The sequence below is a fragment of the Hypanus sabinus genome, chromosome 8 (genome assembly GCF_030144855.1).
Source record: "Hypanus sabinus isolate sHypSab1 chromosome 8, sHypSab1.hap1, whole genome shotgun sequence".
Taxonomy (NCBI): domain Eukaryota; kingdom Metazoa; phylum Chordata; class Chondrichthyes; order Myliobatiformes; family Dasyatidae; genus Hypanus; species Hypanus sabinus.
The window spans coordinates 17,859,492-17,885,560 of NC_082713.1; the positions used below are offsets into that span (position 1 = coordinate 17,859,492).

The 26,069-nt window shown below is 42.8% G+C and overlaps 1 protein-coding gene across 2 annotated transcripts in view; it reads right to left on the reverse strand.

Annotated features, from left to right (window-relative positions):
• The window catches only part of mtm1 (myotubularin 1), a 122,603-nt gene that overhangs the window by 8,225 nt on the left and 88,309 nt on the right, over positions 1-26,069 (reverse strand). For both annotated transcript variants that reach the window (XM_059976735.1, XM_059976736.1), the window contains exons 8-13: positions 19,658-19,813; positions 15,128-15,316; positions 9,141-9,326; positions 8,312-8,518; positions 5,389-5,481; positions 530-643 (exon numbers count right to left, since the gene is read on the reverse strand). In XM_059976735.1, coding sequence (XP_059832718.1) covers positions 530-643; positions 5,389-5,481; positions 8,312-8,518; positions 9,141-9,326; positions 15,128-15,316; positions 19,658-19,813 — 945 coding nt within the window. The remainder of the gene's footprint in view (positions 1-529; positions 644-5,388; positions 5,482-8,311; positions 8,519-9,140; positions 9,327-15,127; positions 15,317-19,657; positions 19,814-26,069) is intronic.

Consider the following 26,069-nt stretch of genomic DNA (forward strand, 5'->3'; position numbering starts at 1 on the left):
GTAAACACAAGGATGTCAGAAAAAGGCCAGTAACATCATGAAGGATCCCACCCACCCTGTCCATGGAGTCTGTCCCACTCCCATCAGGGAGAAAGCTTAAATCTTGAATTAGATATTTGCATTAACAAGCAGTGAACATGTGTACCTTAATAAAGTAGCCACTGAGTGCAAATATGAACGGAAAGGAGCCAAGGAGAAATTAAACCAGAATGAAGAGAGAGAAATAGGTGCAGTGAAATAAAAACAAACAGCTGAAGAGAAAATAAGAGTGAAATAAAGGCAACCAGGATGAAAAGAATGCCTAGAATTTATAGCGCACGCTTAGTTTAAAAAGGTAGGAAATACAAAATATTTTTTAATCCATGTACATTTATTCTTATCCCACATCCCTCCCTTATCCTTCCCATCTCAAAAACCAGTTTTAGTGCCTAACCACAGGTTTTAAGTAATTAAGCAGGTATAAAGAATCCACCATGGTGATCACCACTAGATGTCTGGTAGGTAGTCTCCAAATTGTGCTTATACCAACCTCCTTTGTGCGCTGCTGTTCACAAGTGTAAAGGAAGGTTCCAAACCGACAGCTGTACAGATGATCCAGAACGGTAATCAAGAAAACCTCATTAAACTGAAAGGCAGTTGGAAACTAGAACCAAAAAAAAAGAATACCCCTTTGAGCATATTTTAATAAGTCTCCTCAAAGGTGAAGATGAAACTTTTACTTTACCCCACAATAAGATGGGGAGTTCTAGTTCAAATTAGTCTAACTTATATTCCATTTAACAATACCAAATAAAAGCTGACATTTTCTCACCAAAATGAGTCATTTTACTCAAATTGTCCATATTTATCTTGTCTCAGAGAATCAGGCAGAACCACTCGAGTCTCAGCCTCCCACACCCACAGACACTTCTTTTCTAATCTTCATTTCTGTACACAAATGATGGGAGATTTGATAGAGACATACAAAATTATGAGGGGTAGATAGGGAGGTAGGTGGCATCCATCAGTCTCGAGAGACCATAGATCTGCACCTGGAGTTTCCAAGGCACAGGCCTGGGCAGGGTTGTATGGGAGACCAGCAGTTGCCCAAGCTGCAGGCCTTCCCCTCTCCAAGCCACCGATGTTGTCCAAGGGAAGGGCACCAGGACCCATGCAGCTTGGCACTGGTGACGTCGCAAAGCAATGTGTTGTTAAGTGCCTTGCTCAAGGTCACAAACACGCCGCCTCAGCTGAGGCTCAAACCAGTGACCTTCAGGTTACTAGTCTGATGCCTTGCCCACTAGGCCATGCGCCAACACTATGAGGGTTATTTATAGGGTAAATGCAAGCAGGCCTTTTCCACTGAGATTGGGTGAGACTAGAACTACAGGTTATATAGGTTGAGGGTGAAAGGTGAAATATTTAAGGGGAACATGAGGGGGAACTTCTTCACTTAGACCAGGGGTTCCCAACCTGTGGTGCATGGACCTTTTGTTTAATGGTATTGGTCCATGGCATCAAAAACGTTTAGAACACCCAGCCTAGGAGGTGATGAGAATGGGAATAAGCTGCCAGAAATGGTGGTTGCAGATTTGATTGCTACATATAAGAGAGGTTTGGATAAGTACATGGATGGGAGGGATACAGAAAGCTATGGTCCAGATTTGGGTTGAAAGGACTAGGCAGAGTAACAGTGCAGTATGGACTAGATGGCCATTTGTACACATGTGACCTATACAAAGGGGATGGGTTACACTTGAATTCGAAGGGGGGGGGGGCTTGCAGACAGGTTTGCTGGAGCCATTGGGAATGGCTTGAACTAATATGGCAGGGGGAATGAGAACCTGTATAATAGAGATGAGAATGAGCCTGCAGGTTTACAAGTTCATTGTCGTTCAGTCGTTGAGTCCAACTCTTCATAACTTCATGGACCATAGGGTCCATAGGGCTTTCATGGCAAGATATGGAAGTAGATTGCCAGGCCTTTCTTCCACACAGATACTGCTGCTGCCTAGGCTGGGACCCGGCTGGGTTTCAACTCAGGATGATCTGCCTTTAAATCCAGTGCTGATGCCATTACTCTACCAGCCAGCCTGGTTTACAAGTAGATGATGCAAGGAAGGACAAGCAATGATTGCATACAACTGAAAACAGAGTAAAGAGTTAAATAGTACCACAGAGGCAAAATTCATGAGGGCAAAGAATGCAGGACTGAAGGTGCTGTATTTAAATGCACTTAGCATTCGGAATAAGGTGTAGAGATTAGTCGGTATGACATGGGCATCTGAGTCATGGCTGAAAGAAAGTCATAGTTGGAACTTTAACATTAAAGGATATACATTGTATCAAAAGGACAGACAGGAAGGCATAGGCAGTGGCGCGACTATTGGTAAGAGATGGAATTACATCTTTAGAAAGAGGTGACATAGGATCACAGAATGTCAAATCTATGTGGGTGGAGTTAAGAAACTGAAAGGGTAAAAAAATCATTATGGGAATCATATATTGTCCTCCAAATTGTAGCCAAGATGTGGGGTTGAGATTGCAAATGGAGTTGGAAAGGGCAATCTCGCAATTGTAATGGGGGACTTCAATATACAAGGGGATTGGGAAAATCAGGTTGGTGTCGGATTCCAAGAGGTGGAACTTGTTGTGTGCCTACACGTTGGGTTTTTAGAGCAGCTTGTGCTTGAGCCTACTAGGGGAAAGGCGATCTTAGACTAGGTGAGTGCATTGACCCAGATTTTATTAGTCAGCTTAACATAAAGGAACCCTTAGGAGGCAGCGATCGTAATATGATTGAATTTATACTGCAACTTGAGAGGGAGAAGCCCAAGTCACATGTATCAGTATCGAAGTGGAATAAATGGAATTACAGAGGCATGAGAGAGAAGCTTGCTCCAGTGTTTTGGAAGAGAATATTGGTGGGGATGATAGCAGAACAGAGGTGGCTGAAGTTTCTGGGAATAGTTCAAAGGCGCAGGATAGATATGTCCCACAGAAGTTGTTCTCAAATGGCAGGGCTAGGCAACCGTGGCTGACAAGGGATGTTGAGGACTGCAGAAAAGCCAAGGAAAGAGCATTTCAGGTTACAAAAGTGAGTGGGAAGGTGGATGATTGGGAAGCTTTTAAAGTTTAACATAAGGTAACTAAAAAAGCTATAAGAAGGGAAAAGATGAAATACAAGGGTAAACTAACTGATAATATATAGCAAGATACTAAAAGTTATTTCAGTTATATAAAGAATAAAAGAGAGGTGAGAGTTGATATTGGACCACTGGAAAAGTATGCTGGTGAGGTAGTAATGGAGACAAAGAAATGGCAGATGAACTTATTAAGTACCTTGCTTCATTCTTTACTGTGGAAGACAGTAGCTATATGTCCAGAAGTCCATGAGTGTCAGGGAGCAGTAGTGAGTACCATTGCTATTACAAAGGAAAAGTGCTTGGCAAACTGAAAGGTCTTAAAGTGGATAAGTCACCTGGACCAGAAGAACTGCATCCCAGACACTTGAAAGATGTTGCTGAAGAGATAATGGATGCATTGGTCATAATTTTTCAAGAATCACCTGATTTTGAGATGGTCCTGGAGCACTGGAAAATTGCAAATGACACTCCACTCTTCAAGGAGGGAAGACAAAAGAGACAAAATTATAGGCCAGTTAGCCTAATCTTAGTGGTTGGTAAAGTGTTGGGAGTCCGTTACTAAGGACGAGGTTTCAGGGTACTTGATAAAATAAGTCAAAATCAGCATTGTTTCTGTAAGGGAAATCTTGCCTAACAAATCTGTTAGGAGTTCTTCGGGGAAGAAACAAGCAGGGTGAACAAAGGAGAGGCAGTGTATGTTACTTACTTAGATTTTCAGAAGGCGTTTGATAAGGTGCCTCACATGAGGCTGCTTAACAAGATAAAATCCTATGGTGTTATAGGAAATACACTGCCATGGATAGAGGAATGGCTGACAGACAAAAGGCAGCAAAGTGGGAATAAAGAGGGCCTTTTCTGGTTGGCTGCCAGTGACTACTTGTGTTCCTCAGGGGTCAGTATTGGGACCGCTACTTTTCACATTGTTTGTCAATGATTTAGATAGTGGAATTGATAGCTTTGAGGCAAAGTTTACAGATGATAAGAAGATAGGTGGTGGAGTAGCTAGTGCCGAGGAAGCAATGCGACAGCAGCAGGACTTAGACAAATTGAAAGAATGGGCAAAAAAGTGACAGATGGTATACAGTGTTGGTAAATGCATGATAATTCATTTTGGTAAAAGGAACAATATTGCAGACAATAATCTAAATAGGAAGAAAATTCAAACATCAGAGGTGCAAAGGGACACAGGAGCCCTCATGCAAAACTGCCAGAAGGTTAATTTAGAGGTCGAGTCTGTGGTAAAGAAGGCAAATGTAATATTGGCATTAATTTCAAGGGGAATAGAATATAAAAGCAAGGAGATAATGCTGAGGCTTTATAAGACACCAATCAGGCTGCAATCAGTTTGGACCCCTTATATAAAAAAGGATGCACTGTCATTGGAGAGAGTCCAGAGGAGGTTCACGAGGATGATTCTGGGAATGAAGGGTGTTTGGCAGCTTTGGGCCTATACTCACTGGAATTTAGAAGAATGCATGGGGATCTCTTTGAAATCTACCAAATATTAAAAGGACGATTTAAGCTGGATGTAGAGAGGACGCTTCCTGTAGTGAGGGGTAACCACATCTAGAGGACACAACCTCAAAATTGAAGGGTGACCTTTTAAAACAGAAGGAGGAATTGTTTTTTGCCAAAGAGTGGTGAATCTATGGAATGCTCTGCCATAGACTGTGGTGGAGGCCCAAGTCTGTGGGTATATTCAAAGTGGAAGTTGATAGATTCCTGATTGGCCAAGGCATCAAGAAACATGATGAGAGGGCAGGTGTATAGAGTTGAATGGGATCCGGGATCAGCCATAATGAAATTGTGGAGCACACTCAATGGGCTGAATGACCTAATACTGCTCCCGTCTTATGGCTTTTTGGGCCAAAGGGCTTGCTCCTGTGTTGTGGTGCTCTACAAATCGAAAAGTGAATGTGCCATTGTCTCCATTTATGTCATTACCATGATCACCCACTGTATAGTCCAGTCAAGACATCCCACCCCACCAGATCTGAAGCTACAATATTAACTTCCTATGACCTCAGCAGTCCTTGAAAGAGTAGAACTGTAAATAAACTATTGAACATTACTAGAACAATGTTTTCCATAAAATTTAAAAAATATATCCTATGAATGTATTTTTTCCAAATCTGATTTTATTATATAAACAACTTTTAGTAACACCAACATTCTCTCTGTAGAAGTTAATCAAAATATTCAGAAACATCAAGTTCAGTTTGAAACAAGTCATCAAGTGGGACCTGGTATTAAAAGTACTCACCTGTTTTGTCATTTGCCACACACAATCAATGAACTGCAGGAATATAGGAGATCGATCTGCATCTGCATGATTCTTGTCACCATGCCCAACTCTCTAAAATGGGAAACATAGCCAACAAGCATTTCCCAATTCAACTAAAGATTACAGATAATTTTCATTTTAAAAATATATAATTGCAAACTGACAGCATCCTGATTTTAAATTGATGATGCTACTTTGCATAATGCTAAACATGCTGCAGCAGTTATAGAATTCTTAGCAGTACTGAAAGTTCTGTGACTGCAACCAGTTCAGATATTGATAGAGTTTATGGCTTATATTTTAAGAATGATCACAATTTTACTAGTTACCTATCATCAACTGGAGATGTCTATACATTCCTATAATCTAGAAGATAAGAAATTGGAGTAGAAGTAGGCCATCTGGCCTGCCAAGCCTGCTCCGCCATTCAGTAAGATTATTGCCGATCTAGCCACGGACTCATTTCCACCTACCTGCCTTTTCCCCATAACCCTTAGCTCCCCTGCTATGCAAAAATCTATCTAACCTTGTCTTAAATATATTTAATCAGGTAGTCTCCACTGCTTCACTGGGCAGAGAATTCCACAGATTCACCTCTCTCTGGGAAAAGGAGTTCCTCTTGCTCTCCTATTCCTACAAAGTTCATACACCAGATTTATTAGGCAGATGGCCTAATAACTAAGCCTACAGCACTCATGCTGTGATTATCACAAATTTGTCTTTGACAATGACACGAGCTAGACCTTCAGTTCATCAGGAGCGGTTAACCATCTGCGGAAGTGAAAAACAGCTCTCCTACCAGCAGCTTAGAACATGTGAGCCAAGGTAGAATTCAGATTCAGCTCCAAATGCTATGCAAGTACATTTTAACACTTGGGAAATATCTGACAATCTGCAGTGTTTGCCTTCAGACAAAAATTACTCTTCAGAATCATCCTTTTATAGCTAAATAGTATTTATTTCTTCACTTATTATCTGTGGTATGTGCATCTGCAGGCAAGCTAACATTTATTACCCATCCATAAATGTCCTCAAAAAGCTAGTGAAGAGGGCTGATATTATGCATTTAGTGGATTATTTATTATTTATTTAGAGGTATAGCATGGTAGCCAGCCTCTCTGATCCACCAAGCCTGCACCACCCAATTACCTCTGTCACCAATTAATGTGGGAGGAAACTACAGTACCCAGAGAAACCCATACCTCTACTCTCTTAGAAGTTTGCGCAGATTTGGCATGTCCTCTTAAACTTTGGCTAACTTCTATAAATGTGCGGTGAAGACTATTGACTGGTTATATCACAGGCTGGTATGGAAACATCAATGTCCTTGAACTGCAAAGCCTACAAAAATTAGTGAATACATCCCAGTCCATCATGGTTAAAGCCCTCCCCACTAATGAACACATCTACGAGGAGCAATGTCGCAGGAAAGCAGCATCCATAATCGAAGACCACACCACCCAGGACATGCTCTCTTCTCACTGCAGCCAGCAGGAAGGAGGTAGTGGAACCTCAGGTTTCACACCATGAGGTTCAGGAACAGTTATTACCCCTCAACCATCAGGCTCTTGAACCAAAGGGACTAATTTCACTTACCCATCACTGAACTGTTCCCACAAACTACAGACTCACTTTCAAGTACTCATATTCTTGATAGTCATTATTTATTTATGACTATTTTATTTATTTCTTCTTTTGTATTTGCAGTTCATCATCTTTTGCACATTACTTGTTTGTGTACCTTTATTGTTTGCAGTTTTTCATTGATTCTGTTGTGTTTGTGTACTTACTGTGAATGCCCACAAGGAAATTAATCTCAGGGTTATGTGGCAACATATACAAACTTTGATAATAAATTTACTTTGAACTTAGCCTACTTCTACAGCAGGCCATTGCGTTTCAGCAAAAGAAGAAATAACATGCATTATAAAGAACCTTTGAATTTAGTATAGTAAATCACTTGGTTAATGATTAATTGAACAGTAGCATCAGCTGTTCAAAATTCAGCAACATTTCAAGAAATTAAACCTTCCATTAGCTGCATTTTAGTGGAAAACATTTACTTCAGCTAGCAGATTACATAGGTTGGCAGATCTTACTGGGTCCAAATGAGGATCAACATCATGCAAATGTCACTAAGAACAATGTATTAACACTGGCCAACGTCTTTATAACTTCAGAACACCTATGGGCATATGCAGCACAGTAGTGTAGTGATTAGCATAATGCCATTACTCTGCCAGCAACTAAGGTTCAATTTCTGCCACTGTTTGTAAAAATGATGTACATTCTCTCCATGCATGACTACTTTCTCCAGGTGCCCTGGTTTCCTCCCACATTCCAAAGACGTATGAGCTAATAGTTTAATTGGTCACATGGGTATAACTGGGAACATGGACTCATTGGGCTATAAGTGTCTGTTATCGAGTTTTATTCTAATCTAAATTGTACTAGTTTCTGTAATAAGCCTCTGACGCCAGAGGTAATAATTTAATAATTAGAATTTAAGTTTGCAGCAATAAAATATTAACTTAATTTCAAGAAGATGGCATGATGGAGACAAAGCAGACATTTGTTCACCTTTATAATGCATCCAAATTATTACATTATGAATAAGTCTCAATATTAACATTCACCAATAAGCAAGTTTTTCTATAATAAGACCCAAGCTGTACCAAAAGCGACAATGTTCCAAAGGAACCTTTATTCAGAGGGATTTTGATTCTCTTCAGTGAGACATACATGTATTATGTCATGCAATGAATACTGTTACTCTTATGTTATCCAAACTATGACTTATACATTAGTCAGTGTACACGACATCAGAGCAGTTGGGGTAACATAAATTCACCCTTACAAAATTAACAAATTAAGAGTCTGAATAGTGGTTTGAAATTCTTACCGTTGCAAATTTGTGCCCAAAACTTATCCATTCCTTTTCAATAAGTACTTCAAACCCTTTGGTTGTTCGATAAAAGCTGTCAAGCATTAGTAAAGCTAGAGATGTTAGTTGTGCAGTACGATCCCAGCCATCACTACAGTGGATCAATGCTGAATTCTTTCCAGATGCGACTTTGTCTGCAACTTGGATGGCTCCTGCCAGAACAAACTAGATATAAAGACGTAAGTTGCAAAGATGTGTCCTTTTTAGAAAAAAGCTTACTCATTTTACAATATAAATCTTTGTTTCCAAGAAACAGTTAAAAGGATCTAAGAATTCATTTAGGTTCGGAATGTTGTTGCTTGCTTATATCGTTTGCATGATTTGTGTTTTTGGTTTTCCTTTCTCTACACATCTGGTGTTGGTCTTTATTTATTTTTAATTGGGCTCTTTCAGGTTCCTTGCTCTGTGGCTGTCTGTACGCAAACAAATCTCAAGGTTGTATAATTTATGCATTCTTTGATAATAAACCTACTTTGAAATCCTTGAAAAGGTGGTACTGAATAAAAATTACAAGCACAATTAAAAGTTTTTTTTGTGACAATTTGTTAATTCAGATTCATTTATTTATCACATGCACATTGAAACATAGTGAAAAATTTGAATTAACAACCAACATATTGCAGTACTTAAGTAAAAACAAAGTTTAAATCATTCTCTCCATAATCAGGCTTGGAAAGGTGAAAAATTATGCTATCTAACTTTCTTTAAATAAAATATGAAAGTAGCACGTCATGTTTTGCTGCTCATCACCAGTCACTTTACACAACAGCAGTCAGAACCATCTCACCTTGATGTGTTCCAACCAGTGTGTAGACTCAAGACTTGACAGCCAATGGGACTCCTCCACAGTGGGGTACACTATATCCTTCAACTTCCTTAGAGACTCCCTCATCACATGGATATTATGAATGTCAAGGAAAATTAGTTCTGCTCTCTGATAGGCATCATCACCTTCATAGCCTCCACCAGTAGCCTGAAACATAAAAAGGGGACATTCTCAATTTCCAACAAAAGACTTTGTAATTTATATAGGACTGGATGAAAGGAAGAGGTTGTTACAAGATACACACATAACAATTTAGAAGCAACTCAACCAGATCATTTAAAATAAAAAAGAATCACATTATACAAGAAATACAAAAATAACATTTAAAACATTCAAGATATTATATGTAATTGACCTTTGAATAATATAGCTTTTTATTGGAAACAGAAAAACATTAGCCAAATTATGACTTTTGCCTACAGTTTCAGTGTGCCCAGCTTCAGAGCTGTTCTGGCAACAGAAATTCATCCTTAAAAAATTCACAAATCACAATTAAAAAATTTAAGATTTCAGTATGCAACCCCACCATAATGCCAGGACATAATTTATTTATGTCACAACTTTCAAAACCTAGGCATTATTAAATAGCTTCCGTACCTACAGTAAAATACAGTACATCCACAGCACCCCCATGAAGAATTAAAGTGTGAAATGATTAGCTTTCATTTCATTCATATTTTAATGTTTGTTGATTTTTGAACATTTTATGAATCTCTAAACATAACTATTTTTATTCTGCTACTTTTCACAGCTTTTTTTATTTTGTTGTTTCTTTCCATACCTTGTAGTGCACCAGGTGGCATTTTTGCTGTTTCCGTAGCATTTTGACTTATTTTTACAAGGCCAAGTTGTTAGCTTGACACTCAACCCAGAATGGTTGGAAAGCGTGCAAGTGGCCGGCCAGATTCAAACTAGGGATCATTTGCTTCGCAGTCTGGGGCTGATGCCACTAAACCACCAGCCGCTATTTTTCTCATATCTTTTGAATCTGAGACTTTTTAAACAAATATCTATAACGTCAGACAGGATTATTAATTCTATCTCTTCCACTGTTATCACTTTAATATTTCTTTTTGCAATACAGCTTTGCAGCTCAGCTGTTTGCACTCACTGCATTTGTTATTACCACGTTGTTCACTTGGTGAGCTTCACATAAGTAAAGAAATTTCATTCACCCCGATGTATGGATCAGCTATAAACTATTTCTGTGTTTCTGATCAATGCTAGACTAACAGGTGAAGCACAGGAATTGAAAGCATACAATAGGGTCATCCAATCATAAAACAAAAGTTAATTTGATTTCAGTGAGAAGTCTGGTTGTAAGGGAATTGGTTTTGTAGATTTAGGAAATGATTAACAAGCTAAGAGGGAAATGGAATGTATTTTCAAAAATGAGTACTAAGCACCTAATATTATCTATCTAATTCTAGCAACTGCAGACTGAATCATAGAATTGTTAAGGTACTGGAGGGGGCTGTTCAACCGAACAAGTCAATATGGGGCTGTAGTAAAGCAATCCTGACAGGTCTATTACACTGCTTTTTCCCCAAAGCCCTGAAAAAAGTCTTTCTTCAAATGCATAACCAACTGTTTTTAAAGGCACTGATTGATTCTGCTTTCATCACACATACCAACTGCAAACTCCAAATCCTGAACCACTGCCCGAGTAAAATATTTTTGCTTGCAGTCCTCATGTACATTTGGTGCAGAATTTTAAATGTGTCTCTGTGGTTCTTGCACCATTCACAAATGGGAACAACTTCCTTTAAATAAACCTATCTAAATCTATGCCAATTTTTCACTCTTCTGTTAAGTTCTTCTGAACCTTCTATGCTCTAAAGAGAACAACTAACCCTATTATCCTACAACCATTAGGCTCCTGAATCAGTGTGTAAACTCTGAACTGATTCCACAACTTACTGATTCATTTTCAAAGACTCTACAAGTCATGTTCTCGGCATTACTTATTGGTATCTTTCTTATTTGCACAATTTGACTGCTTTTACATATTGGTTGTTAGTGTTTATGTATAGTTTTTCATAAATTCTATTACATTTCTTTATTTTCCTGTAAATATCTGCAAGAAAAGGAATCTCAAGGTAGCACATGGTGACATATACATACTTCCATAATAAATTTATCTTAAACTTTTTCACCTAGTCACCATTTCCACCAAGAATAAACTAGAGATAATTGACAAAGACCAAATTGTAAATTGTAATCAGGTTTAGCTAAATGCTGAGCAAGTAAAACTAAAATCATATCCCCCAACCTAAGTCTTTGCTTTATTATGATTTTAAAAACATATTTTGGAATGTTAGCAATGTTGGCATTATTGCACTTCCTGATCATGCCAAATAACCAGAGAGAAGAGAGTAATAGATTTTCCCCTTACTCAGCTATACAAGAGCTACTTACTAGATGGAAAGGAACAGAGCATATGGACTAGGTACTCAAGGCAAAAACACAAAGAACATTCATTATTTATTAAATTTGTTGCCCTTTCTTTGAAGCTACCAGTCTAATACCATACCATTAAGTCACATTAGTAATATAGTATATCATCTCTCTGACTTTAGAATGGTAAAGGATTCACTTGGAGTTTTGCAATCAGTATTGATTAGAAAACATTTACAAGGATGTTGCTGCAACTCAAGAGATTGACTCATAGGCATAGGTAGAACAAGCTAGTGTCATACAGAGGGTGGAGGGCTTTGAGAGAGGACCCAACTGCAAGACACAGACACTGAAGTACTAGGGAGAGGACTAGGTACATCAAGAAAGCAAGAAAAGTGGGGAAGAAACGACGTTGGACAAGACACAAGTGCTGGACAAGACTAGGAGATAGGGCAAGGGCTAGGACTAGTGTAGGAAAGTGGGACATGGACGAGGAACTAGGAACCTGGACAAGGACTCCAAGCCAGAGACTGGACAGGGACCCAGAACCTGGGTCTTGACTCGGGCTTGGACTCTGGATCCAGGTGAGGAGTGGATGTGGCAAAGCAACAGGATTGGCCATGGGGGCAGGACTCGGGACTCCACGGCTGGACGAGAACATGAGGCTCAGACTTGGTCTTGGTTGAGGAAGAACAGGAACGCAAAGCCAAGGTCAAGGGAGAGCAGGAATGCAGAGCCTAGGTAAAGGGAGAGCAAAGCAGAAGCAGGGAGAGCGCAGCTGGACACGGACACTAGCCCTAGACGAGACCAGGACTCAGGGTCTAGGCTACGTCTTGGACTTGGACTGGAACCTCCTCGGAGCCTTGAACATGGACTGGAACCTCCTTGGAGCCTTTGTCACGGACTGGAACCTCCTCGGAGCCTGGGACACGGACTGGAATCCCCTCGGAGCCTGGGACACGGACTGGAACCTCCTCGGAGCCTGGGACACGGACTGGAATCCCCTCGGAGCCTGGGACACGGACTGGAACCTCCTCGGAGCCTTTGTCACGGACTGGAACCTCCTCGGAGCCTGGGACACTGACTGGAATCCCCTCGGAGCCTGGGACACGGACTGGAATCCCCTCGGAGCCTGGGACACGGACTGGAATACCCTCGGAGCCTGGGACACGGACTGGAACCCCCTCGGAGCCTGGAACACGGACTGGAACCCCCTCGGAGCCTGGGACACGGACTGGAACCCCCTCGGAGCCTGGGACACGGACTGGAACCCCCTCGGAGCCTGGGACACGGACTGGAACCCCCTCGGAGCCTGGGACACGGACTGGAACCCCCTCGGAGCCTGGGACACGGACTGGAACCCCCTCGGAGCCTTGGACACGGACTGGGAACCTCCTCGGAGCCTTGGACACGGACTGGATTCCCCTCGGAGCCTGGGACACGGACTGGAACCCCCTCGGAGCCTGGGACACGGACTGGAACCTCCTCGGAGCCTGGGACACGGACTGGAACCCCCTCGGAGCCTGGGACACGGACTGGAACCTCCTCGGAGCCTGGGACACGGACTGGAACCCCCTCGGAGCCTGGGACACGGACTGGAACCCCCTCGGAGCCTGGGACACGGACTGGAATCCCCTCGGAGCCTGGGACACGGACTGGAATCCCCTCGGAGCCTGGGACACGGACTGGAACCTCCTCGGAGCCTGGGACACGGACTGGAATCCCCTCGGAGCCTGGGACACGGACTGGAACCCCCTCGGAGCCTGGGACACGGACTGGAACCCCCTCGGAGCCTGGGACATGGACTGGAATCCCCTCGGAGCCTGGGACACTGACTGGAATCCCCTCGGAGCCTGGGACACGGACTGGAATCCCCTCGGAGCCTGGGACACGGACTGGAATCCCCTCGGAGCCTGGGACACTGACTGGAATCCCCTCGGAGCCTGGGACACGGACTGGAATCCCCTCGGAGCCTGGGACACGGACTGGAACCCCCTCGGAGCCTGGGACACGGACTGGAACCCCCTCGGAGCCTGGGACACGGACTGGAACCTCCTCGGAGCCTGGGACACGGACTGGAATCCCCTCGGAGCCTGGGACACGGACTTGAACCTCCTCGGAGCCTGGGAGACGGACTGGAATCCCCTCGGAGCCTGGGACACGGACTGGAACCTCCTCGGAGCCTGGGACACGGACTGGAATCCCCTCGGAGCCTGGGACACGGACTGGAACCCCCTCGGAGCCTGGGACACGGACTGGAATCCCCTCGGAGCCTGGGACACGGACTGGAATCCCCTCGGAGCCTGGGACACGGACTGGGAACCCCCTCGGAGCCTGGGACACGGACTGGAATCCCCTTGGAGCCTGGGACACGGACTGGAACCCCCTCGGAGCCTGGGACACGGACTGGAATCCCCTCGGAGCCTGGGACACGGACTGGAACCCCCTCGGAGCCTGGGACATGGACTGGAACCCCCTCGGAGCCTTTGTCACGGACTGCAACCTCCACGGAGCCTTGGACTGGAGCACAGGAACAGAGAATGCAGAGCCAGGACCCCTCCTTTGGAACAGGACATAGGGCCAGGGCTCTACATAGAGTCAGGACCCCTCCTTGGGGACATGACATAGGGCTGGGACTCACACACGGGCACTAAACACAGGGACACAAAGAGACAGCTCCAAGCTCAATGATAGATAGTTCCTTCTGTTGGCGTGGCAAGGCTCCAGTCTCACACCGGTGGCTGAACTTGATGGCGATACAGGCAAGGACACAGGCGAGGTTGCCGGCACGGCTTCAGACGAGGGTAGCTGGCAGGGCTTCAGAGGGAAGGAAGGGAACAGTCCAGCCTCAGCGTACGGCAAAGACAGCCTGACTTATCCAACGGAGGCACGGACCGGAAGGGACAGATCCCACTGTAGGGTAACGGCAAGAACAGTCTGACTTACCCCACAGAGGTGAGGACGGGATACCGACGAGACGAGCCAGCAACCACACTCAAACCCAGGGCCACTTATATTCCAGCCCCAATTTGAGAATCAGGTGCCTGTGATTAAGCCCAACTGAAACAACGGACAGCCAGAAGACCCGGAGTTCGGAGTCCACGGACTGGACAGTGAACCGGAACACATACATCACGGACCGGACCATAACAGCAAGAGTTTTTTTTTCTTGATGTGTCAGAGATCAAGAAGTAAAATCACGAGACATAAAGATTGGGTGCATATGCATAGTTTTTCTCAGGATTGGTGAAACAAAGGGCACAGGTTCAAGGTAAAAGGAGCAAGATTTTAAGAGGAAATTGAAGGGAAACGTTTTTAATATATAAACATAAGAGGGTGGCCTATGCACAAAATCAGTTGCCAAAGGAAATGGTTGAGTCAAGTTACATTAACAACTTTTAAAAGACAACTGGACAAGTACATAGATAGGAAAGTTTAGAAGGACGTGGGGCCAAGCATGGTAACTGGGACTTGACTGAATGGCGCAGTTTGGTCGGCATGGACCAGTTGGACCAAAGGGCCTGTATGTTGTGTGACTCTACAGTACAAACCTTATTGGCAACTGCATTGACACTTGGCCTTGCATCAAAGATCGCTAACTTCTGGATCTGGCCATTGGACTCTCTAATAATATCAACATATTTTTCATCATCCTTGCTACGTTTTCCACTCATCCCAACCAGAGGTTGACTACAACGAACAATCACAGCTTGATTGTCAGGATGTATCCAGGATAACACCTGAAACAGAAATGAACAGAGGTCATTATGAAAGTCAGTTATTTAATTTTTAAAGTTAGTGATAATAAACGCAAAATGAATGAGAACAAGTATTCTTGTTCCATATTCAAGTATCCATAAGAAATTGATGTAGAGTAAGTCCATTCGGCCCATCAAGTCTGCTCCACCATGGTTGATTTATTTTTGCTCTCAAATCCATTCTTCTGCCTTCTCCACATAACCTTTCACAGCCTTACGATTCAGAACCCATTAAGCTCTGCTTAAAATATACCCCAATGACTTGGCCTGCACAACTATCTGTGGCAATGAATTCTACAGATTTATCACCCCCTGGCTAAAGAAATTCCTTCTCATCTGTGTTCTAAAGGGGTGTCCTTGTATTTTGATGTTGCACCTCTGGTCCTTGACCACCCCACTATAAGAAACATCCTTTCTCAATATTCAATAGGTCTCTATAAGAACCACTTTGTTTTTCTAAACTGCAGTGTGTACTGGCTTGGAGCCTTCAGATGTTCTTCATATATTAGCCCTTTCATTCCCAGGATTATTCTTATGAACCTCTTCTGGACCCTCTCCAATGTCAGCATATCCTTTCTCAGAGCCAAGAACTGCTCACAACACTCCGTGTGGTCTGCCCAATGCCTTATAAAGCCTCAGTATTACATCCTTGCACTTATATTCTAGTTCTCTCAAAATGAATACTAACAATGCATTTGTCTTCTTTACTACAATCTCAACCTGCAAGTTGACCTCTAGGGAATCTTACACGATGACTCCCATATCGGTTAACCAAATGCCAGTGATTGACTTTGTGGGACTCTAGAACAGACAGCGCTTCTTCCTATAGATGCTGCCTGGCCTGCTGTGTTCCACCAGCATTTTGTGTGTGTTTCTTGGGAACATGAAGTGAATTACTTATTATAAAAGGCTTTTCCAATCCAAGTAAATTACTGCAGAGACATTTCAGTTTTATATGTATATAAAGCAAAATATGATTCTTGCTCTGGTGACTCAAAATCATCTTAATGATGCAAGAACAGGGCACTAAACTGTTATAGAAACAGCAATGAAGAATCCTATATCTATGTGCAATGGTATTCCTGAGTCTCCATCTGGGTCTTGTATGGCCGACAGCAGTGAAAACCAAGAGGAAGCTACTAACACAATGAAAGAAGCCCTGAAATGAAGGACCTTCATCGCTGCCCTAAATGCCAGGAGCGTAACAGGTAGTAAGTATGGTTGTGTTTATCAAAATTGTGGCTAAAGGGCTTATTCCTGTGCTGTATTATCCTCAAATAATTTACTTTCATGTTGGTACTACATAGATGAAAATGGAATGATCAATAGAACTTGCAACTTAAAAATGAATAAGCCCCTCATGTTATTAATTTTATTCTTTTGAGTAAACTCTGTAGATTGCATGGATTATACTGTACATGCCTAATACTATGACATTTCTAAAGAACTGTTAACCTATAAAACAGATATATAACAATATAGATATATCAATCTATAACCAAGAGGTGTAAAATAAAATAGAAAATTACATGACATATGGATTGCTTAGATTAAATCTGATCTATAGAAAAATTTGAAAAAAATCTGTTTTTCATATTGTTACTCTTTAATATACAGTGACTCTACATTATCAACTATGAGCAGGCTCACATAACAGACGTTAGACCAAGCCTATCACCAAATCCTGATGATGTACAATAATGATCACAGCTTAAAGTCAATTGTTTTCCACAGTAAAAGTAACATATTCCTTCATTCACTGTGAATACTACCGAAGTTGTATTCCCTTCCCTTCCTGAGTGTAAAATAATGTCTTCTAACATCTTTCAACAGTAAAGGAACCTCTCAAAACAGTTCCTTAATTTGACAGGGATAATGAATTTTACCACAAAATCCAACTTGAATTTAAAAAGCAAAAATGTAATTTTTCTGCATCTTGCATAGTGAATATTCATCACAATGTCTCTTTAAAATCTTCAATAATGGCAGGATAATTAATAAGCATGTTTTAAAAATTGAATGAAAAGAAACTGGAATCAAATCTTGTGTGAATACAGATCCACAATCCCTTATCCAAAATTCTGAAATCCAAAAAGCTCCGAAAACCAAAGATTTTTTCGCCAACAGCTGACGTCACTCAGGTGTGACGTGGCAGCACTAGCAGAGGCCGCCAGACGTCAGTTGTGGCTCAGTGCTCATACTGGTTAAACGTGCACTTGCTGTTTGCTGATATTTTGTGTTCACTGTTGACTTTGTGTTTAATTTCACTGTGAAAATGTCAAAAAGAGCTGCAGATACCCCCATAGGTAACAATGAGAAGAAGAGAAGGAAGCATCTATCATTATCAATAACACAGAAAATGGAGTTATTGCAGAAGCTTGATTGTGGTGTGTCTGTGTGGCATCTTTCTGAAGAATATGGTGTTGGAACTACCAGCGTATATGATTTAAAGAAAGAGAAAGACAAGGTGCTGAGGTCTTATAGTGACATTCTACATTTATTCCAATAAGTCATTTACCATGTGTTTGATTCAGTTCATTTGAAGCTGTATATTTTTATGTTTTATTGAATGTTTTTGTTGGAAATAAAAAAAAATTTTGTCATTATTCCCTAAACAATACAGTATAACAACTATTTACATAACATCTACATTGTATTCGGTATTATAAGTAAACAAGAGATGATTTAAAGCATACAGGAGGATGTACGTAGGTCTGGTGCTCTGCAGGGTTCTAAAGCCCACCCGCATTGAGACAGGTTAAATAAGGGACTTAAGCATACGTGCTTTTTGGTATCCGCGGGGGGTTCCAGAACCAATTAAGGAGGGATTCCAAAATCTGAAAAATTTTGAATTCTGAAGTGCAACTGGCCCCAAGGATTTCAGATAAGGGCTTGTGGACCTGTACTATTAAACCCAAACAGTGAAGTACAGAGACTGTCTTAGAAAACACAAGGTACCTTTTATTAGATTTAATAGGAAATGTGTAATACAGCATTTTAAACTTTATTTGGCACAGAAACTAGAAGAAATGGCTAGGTAACAAAGACTTATTACAGTAGGGGCTCCCAACCCTTTTTATGCTGTGGACCAATAGCATTATGCAAGGGGTGCATGGCATCTAGGTTGGGAAGTCTTGATTTACAGTAATCTTTATGGACTCAATTACAATCATGACAAACTCACAACAAAACAGTGATACACTTCTGACGGGAAAGCCTGGTAGCCATTTAGTATACTGAAATTAGTATACTTTAGAACAGATCGTCATTATTATGACATAGAAAAATCAATTCAACCCATCAAATGCATACCTGCGTTCTTCTAAACAATCAGTCTGTTCTCAGGCTTTATTCTCACACCCCTGATACTATTTGTTTCCCTTGAATGCCAATCCAATTTCCTTCTGAAATCAGTGATCATTTCCACCTTCACTCTATGAGTTCTAGCTTGTTAATTATGTCTAAAGAAGATTTTCCCTATGTGATGTGCTAACTCTATCCTTCCTGTATTCCTTGTCCAAAACCTTAATTCCGTCTTCTTCTCTTCTGCTGATGGAAATACTTTTGTACACATTATCTAAATCCAATATACATCACACCAAAGAAAACAACATTAGATTCAACAACCAACCATTGTGACTAACATCCCTCAACCCTTTGACATCTTGTGGAGCATTACATCATGCTTAACTAAATTATTGTGATCAGATCTGGGCTCAATCTAGCTTTGTCCTAACAAGGATTTTTTAAAATTTTAGCATAGCTCTCTGCTTTTGCATTCTATTTATAAACCCCAAGATCCCAAAAGCTTTGCAACATACTCAATATATCCCTCTAACTTCAAAGATCTTTGCATAGGAATCTCCAAGTGAACACAACAAAATACTTGTCTGCAACTCATTTGAATTTTATCAAATGTGGTTAGGTTGGAAAAAATAAAATAAAATATAATTTTCAAAACAACATCCATTACCTAAGGCAAATTTAATTTTAATTAGATTTTACAAACTATAGTCTTCCTTTTCTTGGGTAACCCAGAGTACAGTTAGGGTAGGGGATAAGAGTGTTAAGAGAGATCAGCAATTGACCTGGAATGCATTACTGGAGGGAATGGTAGAAGCAGAGTTGCTAACATTTAAGATGTACCTAGATGAGCACTTGAATCTCACGGACAGCAAACACTATGGGCCAGGTGATGAAAGTTGTGATTAATGCAGACAGGTGCCCAATAGTCAGTGCGTAAGTGACGTGCTGAATAGCCTGTTTCCGAATTGCATGATGCTATGAATGGGCAATTATCAACAGAAACTTTACCATACATACCGGTAATCGACCCTTGGATCTGAAAGCTGCTACTTTTCGCAGATCATCATCGCTAGCGCAGACTGGAACTACTAAGATAGGTGGATAAGTTTCACATAGCTCATAATTTTGATTTATGGTAGTGACTCTCCATTTTCGCTTTTCATCAGGTATGCCCTGGAGGAACATCACAACATAGTACAGACAATCATAGAAGTGAAACCAGTACTCCTTAAAACTTGAAAGTAAACTTATTTTTGATAACTAGTTAAAAGTGAAATAACATATGCTTGAATCTACATTTCAATATGTTACACCACCTACCATACGAGGTAGCCTTCTTAACATCGTACTATATCCTAATGTTACCATCTGCTAATCTCTACATCAGATTTAATTGCCAATAATAAAATTATAAATAAAGCCAAATTTATAACAATTAAGACCCTGCTCACATCAAATAGTTATCCCTGACTTCATTCCCACTGCTCTTATAAAACCACAAACCTCTATTTGCATGTGAAATTTCAATGAATTTCTAACACTAATAAACAATGAGTACCAGGTAGACTAAATTATAAATCAAGTAAATTACTTGGAAATAAAAAAAGCCAACTTACTAAAAGGGGCTGAATAAAGATAGTATTGTGGCGACCCACTTTCTGCGCAGGCGAACCGGCTCACAAATAGCCAGCGCGCGGGGAGAGACTTTGGTAATGCAGTTCTGATGTCATTTCCACCCGGAGAGGGCGGGCGCTAGGGATTAAATGCCAGCGCCGCGAAGTCTGAATAAACTAGTCTCGAAACGACTTACCGACTGCGTGTCGTTATTTCAGCGCTGTGTGTAGCACATCGCTACATTGGTGACCTCGACGGTCCAAACAGGATTTGGACCAAAGATGACCGTCTCTTCATCTGTTCACACAGTTTTGCTAAAACTGCCGACATTCTAGACGCTGCGACCATGCATGTGGTTTAGCCAAGCAGAAGCCCAGTTCCAGATTCGGCAGATATCTTCTGATTCCACGCGTTACTACCACGTGGTGAGAGCCCTTGACCAGGAGACAGCCGCCCAGGTTGCAGATTTCATACAGTCGCCTCCGGAAGAAGGCAAATATGAAGCATTCAAGGCGCTGCTCATTGAGACCTTTGGCCTCTCACGGCGTGAGCGAGGTGCCCGCCTGCTTCACCTGGACGGTGTGGGACACAGACTGCCGTCAGCATTGATGAACGAGATGCTGTCCCTGGCTGACGGACACAAGCCCTGCCTCATGTTCGAGCAAGCGTTCCTAGGGCAACTGCCCAAGGACATACATCTGCTGCTGGCCGACGCAGATTTCAGCGACCTACAGAAGGTGGCGGCCCGGGCAGACGTGCTGTGGAAAGCCAAGAGGGAGAGCGTGGCGTCTGTCGGTCAGGTTACCAGGCCACGCGCCCAACAGCGGACCAGACTAGGCCCAGCAGGGGGGCGCACACAACACAGAGGCAGAAGTGAGGAGGCCAGCGAACAGTGGTGCTTCTACCACCAGTGGTGGGGCACAAAAGCCCGTCGTTGTCGGCCCCTGCAAGGGCCAGGGCCAGAACCAGCTGCCACTAATGACTATGGCGGCTGGCCACCAGGACAGCCTCTTGTACGTCTGGGACAAACAGTCGGGATGCCGCTTCTTGGTCGACACCGGAGCAGAGATCAGCATCTTGCCCCTGATGGGGTACGACACCCGCAACAGGAAGCCAGGACCCACCCTGAGGGCCACAAACGGCAGCACGATACGGACCTACGGCACCCGCACAGTGCAGCTGCAGTTAGGCGTCAGCCGGTTCACGTGGGACTTCACACTAGCCACCGTGGCCCAATCAGTCCTGGGGGTGGACTTGTGAGTTCACAGCCTGCTGGTTGACTTGCAAGGGAAAAGACTGGTACATGCCGAGACTTTACAGACATTCTCCCTGGGTGAAGCCAAGTTGCTGGCCCCACACCTGGACTCCATCACACTGTCGGACAACGAATTCACCAGAATCCTGGCAGACTTTCCATCGATTCTGGCACCGCAGTTCACGGCAGCCATGCCCAGACACGGGGTACAGCACCACATCCCGACCCAGGTACCACCCCTCCACGCTCACACACGAAGGCTCCCCCTGGAAAAGCTCCACCTGGCGAAGGAGGAGTTCAAGAGGATGGAGGAATTGGGGATCGTACGGAGGTCCGACAGCCCATGGGCCTCCCCCCTGCACATGGCGCCCAAAGCAGCTGGGGTTGGAGACCATGCAGCAACTACCGCAGACTGATCGAGGCTACAACTCCAGACTGCTACCCCGTGCCGCACATACAGGACCGCAGTCTCGGGTTTGCAGCTGCAAGACTTTCTCGTAGGCCCAGGTGACAGGACCCTCCTGTGTGACATGGCTACCGGCCATCGTCCCCATCGTCCCGGCAGCCTGGAGGCGGCGAGTTTTTGACTCCATACACGGTTTGACGCACCCATCTATCAGGACAACCGTCCGGCTGGTCTCCAGCAAGTTCGCATGGCACGGACTTCGCAAGCAGGTCAGTGAATGGGCCAGAACATGCACACAGTGTCAAACAGCCAAGGTGCAACAGCACATTAAAACCCCACCAGCAGTTCAAACCCACCCACCAGAGGTTCGACCACATTCATGGTGATATCGTGGGCCCCCTACCAGTGTCCTGAGAAGCGCAGTACCTCCTGTGGTAAACCGGTTCATGAGGTGGCCAGAGGCGGTCCCGTTCACCGACACATCTGTCAATTCCTGCGCCCGAGCACTGATCACAACCTGAGCAGCACGCTTCGGGGTACCGGCCCACATTACCTCCAACAGAGGCGCCCAGTTCACCTCCAGACTGTGGTCATTTGTGGCCAGCCTGTTGGGAACACAGCTACACCACACTACTGCCTTCCACCTACAGTCGAACGGACTAGTGGAACGCTTCCACCGTCACTTGAAGTCGGCTCTCATGGCCCGCCTGAGAGGACCTAACTGGGTGGACGAGCTTACCTGGGTCCTGCTTGGAATTCGCACAGCGCCCAAAGAGGATCTGCACGCCTCGTCGGCCAAGTTGGTGCACAGCCCCTGGCTGTCCCAGAAGAGTTCATACCAGCCCCAAGGGGGCAAGAGGAAGAACCCACAGCAGTCCTGAACAGGCTACGCGAAAGGCTCGGCAACCTGGCCCCCATACCAACTTCACAGCACAGACGGACTCCAACCCATGTACCCAAAGACCTGCAGAACTGTAAGTTTATGCTTGTACGAAGGGGCGGACACCGCTACAGCGGCCATACGAGGGGCCATTCGAGGTGATCAACAACAATGGGTCCACATACGTTCTGGCCATTGGGGGGAAAGAGGAGGTTTTCACGGTGGACCAACTCAAACCAGCCCATGTGGACTTGGTGCAGCCGGTCGAGGTTCAGGCACCGCAGCGCAGAGGCAGACCTCTCAAACAGAGGCTGATCCAGACTGTGGACATTGGGGGGTGTATCGCCAGTTCTGGGGGGGGGGGGATTATGTGGCGACCCACTTTCTGCACAGGCGAACCGACTCACAAATGGCCAGCCCGCGGGGAGAGACTTTGGTAATGCACCTCTGACATAATTTCCGCCCGAAGAGGGCGGGCGCTAGGGATTAAATGCCAGCGCCACGAAGTTTGAATAAACTAGTCTCGAAACGACTTACCGACTGCGTGTCGTTATTTCAGCGCTGTGTGTAGCACATTGCTACAGTATTTTCACCCTGCCTTCTCCAAAGTATTCACCATCTTGTATATAAAAAGATCTTTATAGGAAAACTGCTTAAATTTATGAGGAATTAAAACAGCTGTTTCAATTCTAATGACTGAGCACTAAATATGTTTAAGAGAAAAAGTTCACAATTCTCCCCCAGCTAATATTTCCTTCTACAGAATGGGGCAGAACTTCAAACAAAATGAATTCTCTCCTTGACCAACACCCACCCTTTCTATTTAGATGTAGTTACTTCAGCTAGCCACATGAGAATGCTAAAGGACCAGAATTTGCACGTCTAAAAGTTAGTAATTACGCATTTCTAGAGCATTTAAAAGATGAAAAGGCATTAACTTCAATACAAATAATATTTCTTACCACAATATTTCTAAGACATAAGAATTAAAACTAACCGTCCCCAGTTCATCTACCATCTCTCAGTTAAGTCTAAAAATAATCCCCATACAAGCCACAACTTCCTAAGAATGACGCATTGAGTAAGATATCAGGCAACCTAATGAAAACTAATTTAATTATTTTAAAAATTAGAAAATTCTGGAAATATTTAGGTCACGCAGTAAAAAGACAGGGAAAAATAAGGCCACACACACAAAATGTTGGAGGAACTCAGCAGGTCAGGCATCATCTATGGAGAGGAATAAAAAGTCAATGTTTCAGGCCAAAACCCTTCATCAGGACTCAGGGTTAATATTTCAAGTTGGTTACCTTTCATCACCCTAGAGTTGTAAAACTAATTTCAATGTTTTTATTTCGGATATCTAGCTCTTGCAGTCTCTTTTTGCTTTTTGTTTGATTAACCATTTGCTTCATTCATCAAACAATATTAGTAATATTAGTAAGACAAGGCTAATAAATGGCATGCTCTTAAATAACTGATCACCATATTTTCAAGGGTTAATCATTACATTAAAAGATCAGAACAATTGATTAGAATCTTATTTCTTTTTAAATTAGAACAGCAATCTTAATTTTTATCCTACTAGTTCTAGCGATTGATTTACCATAATTCAATACAATGAAACCCATTCTTGAGAGCCTGTGTTAATCATATTACCTCAACTATTTGAATTAACGAACGCAATGAAGATAGCTTAAGAACTATAAGGTTAGTTCTGTTCAGCCTTGTGCAAAAACACTGAAATAGCACTTTGCCCTAACTGCAAGCTGCTATAAGCATTCCCGACAAATTAGAGCTGAAATAAAAATTAATTAACAACAACTGATTTTATACAATAATATGTAAATAAGTCCATAGTGTCACAACAATGGAATTATCCAAAAAGAAAGAAATCTGCATACTGTAGCTGGGTGGGGTTTTAAGAAGGGGGCCTTGAGAAGTAAAAAGAGAAGACTTCCTCCCTCTGGCCTTCCATTTCTCAAGAAGGTCTCAGCCCTCCATAGGGGAATTTCTCAACATTTTGTGTGTTGCATCTGCAGAACCTCTTGTGTTCAGAATTCAGAATCAGGTTTATCATCACTAACACATGTCATGAAATTTCTTGTTTTGTGGCAGATGGAATTGAATGGTTTCAAAAATACAAGGTTCAAGTAGGTGGACGGACCCAAGGCCAACAACTGTGGGGGGAAATGGAATAGAGTAGGAAACAGAAGTTTTGGTGTAGAATAATGTAAGCAGGTCTCACAAACACAAGGAAGGGCCAGACCATAAAGACTAGTGTGAATGAGAATTTTAAATTACACAACCTGGAGCCGTTACACGTCAACAAAAAGTAAGTGAGACACAAAGGAGATTGAAAACAAGGCACAAAGTAATTGACAAGATAAATCTTAAGGTAAGAGGATGGCAAGGAGACCACTACAAAAATAAAACCCAAAGGTGACAAACTCACAGATGAGGGTACAATGGAAGAAGAACTGAGACTCAGGTTATTAAGATGAATGCAACTGGTTAAGAAATAGAACAAGATTTGCAATCAGTCCAACTCAGCCTATACCAAGTGCTGCAGGTGGTGTATCTGACTCACAGCTCCAGCAGTCTGGCTGCGATAGTGTGACTGGTTCTATCTCTGTAAGAAATTTGTACGTTGTCCCAAGGACCATACAAGGTTCTTCCTTGGGTACACTGGTTTCCTCCCATATGCCAAAGACATGCTGGCTGTTAGGTTAATTAGCTTCTGTGAATTATCCCAGTATAGATTGTTTATAGAAGGCTTAAGCAGATGCTAATTGGTACACAACAGAAAATAGTTACATGAAAGTCAGCAAATGGAATTGCTTCCAGAACTAGCACAAACCCAATAAGGGCTCCTTCTAGTTCTAAGAAAGTATGAGAAAATGAGAAATTTGAGTCCTAAACATCCACCAGTGATGAGATGGAACCATTCTCAATAATTAAGTAATTTGTAGTTCAAAAATAAATATCAGATAAGAATGAAATAATTTTACCACAAATGTAAACTTGATCTACATTTAGAAATCACTGTTGTTGAGGTAAAGAAGGGAGCCAAGCATTCCACAGAGGTACGGGTACAGTGGCAAGACAGCATTATCGGAAATATTTGGGCTCTCGGTAGATGGGCAAGAGATCACGATGGTATGGGCAACCACAAAGGATGTCGGGCAATTGAGGATTGCATATTTTGGCCAAGGTTACAGAGAATATTCCTTTTGAGTTTCATGATGGTGATGCGCCAGATGCAGAAGCCCGA